The following is a 2948-nucleotide window of genomic DNA, read 5'->3' on the forward strand; positions in this document are numbered from 1 at the left end:
ATCTAGGTATCGTTCTCCAAACATTCAACCCTGTATCCTCGCACTTTCGTGTTCATTAATATCCTCTGCCAAATGTGATGAGTAACGAGGAAAGCGTAAATGAAAATAAAGATTGTAGCCGTTAGACGGTAGACGATGAGGCCTCCCTAGGTAAATTTTCAAAATAGAACTATAAGAATATAAACTAAACTTGGTCTACAGACTTAGCACGAAACGTAAATTTCGTAAACTTGTTCGGCAAATTTAAGCGCCTAATTTAATTCATCGCATTTCCGAAACCAAACGAATCGAAACAAAACAAAGTACAACGAAGCAATTCAAAGCAAAGTGAAGCAGTAAAAGACAATGGCGGCTGAAACATGCTGTTACCACACTAGCCTTCGACAGACGAATAAAAACCCTTAAAAAGCGAAGACATACAGAATAGGAAATACAGCCTACCATACGAAACAAAAGAAGCACATTATATAACATTGATTTAAAAAAAAAGATACAAATACCCGAAAACTAGCCTAAGAAACACACGAGAAGCACGAATAACGATAATCCTAGTGCCCAACCATGTCTTATCTATGTGATCTGTTCTCTAGACATATGTGAACTTGGTAGTCTACGAAGACCATGATTATATCAACTTTGATGTGACAGACAGTGATAAAAGATGTCCAATTTCTATAATAAAGACTGGAGCGGGGAAGTCCGGTGCATTTAACATAGTTTCAATTATGTTAATCTTTCATCTTCTCTATTGTAAATCGGATAAGACAAGATATTGTTAAAGATACTGTATTATGAACTTTAAACAGTTTTTCTCGAGATTTCATGAAGAATGTTATTTTTTAATTTGAGGTTCCTTCCAGAAATCTGCTTGGTTACATGCTTCTTGTAATAGCAAGTTGCATAAACATTCAAATGGGCAACACATATAATCGTATTTTGATTTATTTAAGCGTAAGAGCCCCACGTAATTATCTTCGTTCCATAGTTATGATTTTTCCGAAGCTGCATTGTTTTGGCTTCTTTGTTTTCTTTATTCTACGTCTCGCGTAAGCATTATAGGTTTTTACACCGTGAATAAATACGAATTTAAAGCACATACCCAGAAGCTCCGGTTACCCTTTAGAGTGTTATAGTGCAGTTAGAGTTATAAATTCTGATGTGCTTTTCTATGGCGGGGATAAAAATTAGATGGTGGCCGAAAACGCTGGATTTCATTTTCTCGTAAGTCCTGTATTCCAGTAAAGAGCTTTACCGAAGGAGTAACTGGGCTATGACAAATAAACTTCCCATTAATGTAGAGAAGACAAATGTACTGATCGTGACTGGCAAAAAACTTGAATCCAAGTTAGATTTTCAACCATCAGTGAAGTTTAGTGACCATGGACTAGTGAAAAATGTTTCTAATGCTACTCTGTTGGGTTTGGACATTGATAGTCACGTATCGTTTAGTCAACATGTTGATAAAATTTGTCACAAGCTTTCGTAGCGTATAGCGCTTCTCAGAAAAATCAGAGTTCATCTGCCTCCTAGGCAAAGATAATTGTATTAAAACTTAATAATTCATCCTATAATTACCTACGCTAGTGTTATCTACAGCTGGTCATGTTGTGTTAAGAGTCTTTGAACAGAGTATTGAAGCTGCAAAAAAGGGCGGCTAAGGTGAACGTTATTCTGTCTGCCGATAGAGATTCGCCATCTGTACGTTTATTCAATAAGTTAAAATTGTTCCGTTTTATGACGTTAATAAGATAAGCTGTTGTTCTATTGTTTACTTATTGAAAGTACCTTACCTAATTACTTAATTCAAAATTTTACTGTTAATAATCAATTCCACTCTAGAAATACTAGGTATGCTAAATTTACTTTAGTTTTTCCTAAGTACACACGCGAAACAGAAGGTGGAAAGTCTTTCTTAGTCAGAGCTTGCAGACTGTGGAATAAGTTGTCTTTAGAATTAAGACGTAAAGATTCTCTTCCTGCATTTAAGAAGAGTCTTTTAATGTAATTTTTTTTATGAACAGTGTAGTTTAAGTCATTTTACTATTTAGCTTAATATTTTCTCTTATTTTTAATTGAGGACCACAAGTTCATTAGCTTTTAGCTATTTAGCGCGACCCGGCTATAAATAAAGTGTTTACTTACTTACTTACTTACTGACTTACTTACTAGTAACGGCAATGATGTCTGGTGTAAATGTACGTGTGTGGTTGATCAAACAAACCAGCCCTCTAGCTATGCAATATCAAGGTGTCCGTCATTATCAATAAATTTCAATCAAAATATTGCAGTTTTTGAAAACTGCAGCGGAAGTCTCCAAGAAGATCTCACTGTAGTTGCAACATGCTTAACTGACTATGCTTAGTCCTAGCGTTTTAATTAGATACAGTGCTGACTCAGCTCCTGCGTTAACTTCTAAAACAACGGCTGTGAATGTTCAAATCAAACTGACCATATTTTGGTCTTGAAAATTCTCGATCTGTTACGAGGTTGGAAGAGACATAACGGGAGTTTAAATGCCTTCCAAAGCCCTTAGACTGCATAATACCCTAAGCACGTCACTTTGGGTAATTTTTAGGTCCTAACAGGTTAAGGATTCTTGCACATCGCGCTAAACCTTTTCGCTCAATGTATTCCTTTTTCCTGAGGAATCTATCGAAATAGATTTTGGTTCGACTGTCATAAAGCTCTCAATGTATTGTTAGTATTCGCTATACCATTAAAGGATTGTTTCACTACGTGCCCGTAATGTTTATGTATGAGTGCAGACCGACGCTAACACTGGCGTAAGTCTTCATTTACCGAGCATAACGCGAAGGAGTCTAGTACTGTCAGCTATTTCTGTCTGGCTCGGTTAGCTTATTGAATACAATCTTTAAACGAGCAACTGGATGGTAGTCGAATTGTAAATCGCAACTACTGTACAGGTACGTATTAATAATTGGCGGGTC

The 2948-nt window shown here is 36.2% G+C and overlaps 1 protein-coding gene across 1 annotated transcript in view; it reads left to right on the plus strand.

Moving 5' to 3' along the window:
• The window catches only part of LOC148725394 (tyrosine-protein kinase receptor Tie-1-like), an 8279-nt gene extending 6766 nt beyond the window's left edge, over positions 1-1513 (plus strand). The window contains exon 3 of the mRNA XM_088731920.1: positions 591-1513. Within this exon, the coding sequence (XP_088588046.1) occupies positions 591-779 (189 nt within the window). The 3' untranslated portion in view covers positions 780-1513. The remainder of the gene's footprint in view (positions 1-590) is intronic.
• Positions 1514-2948: the final 1435 nt, after the last annotated feature.

This window comes from Stylophora pistillata, chromosome 8 (genome assembly GCF_964205215.1).
Source record: "Stylophora pistillata chromosome 8, jaStyPist1.2, whole genome shotgun sequence".
Taxonomy (NCBI): Eukaryota; Metazoa; Cnidaria; class Anthozoa; order Scleractinia; family Pocilloporidae; genus Stylophora; species Stylophora pistillata.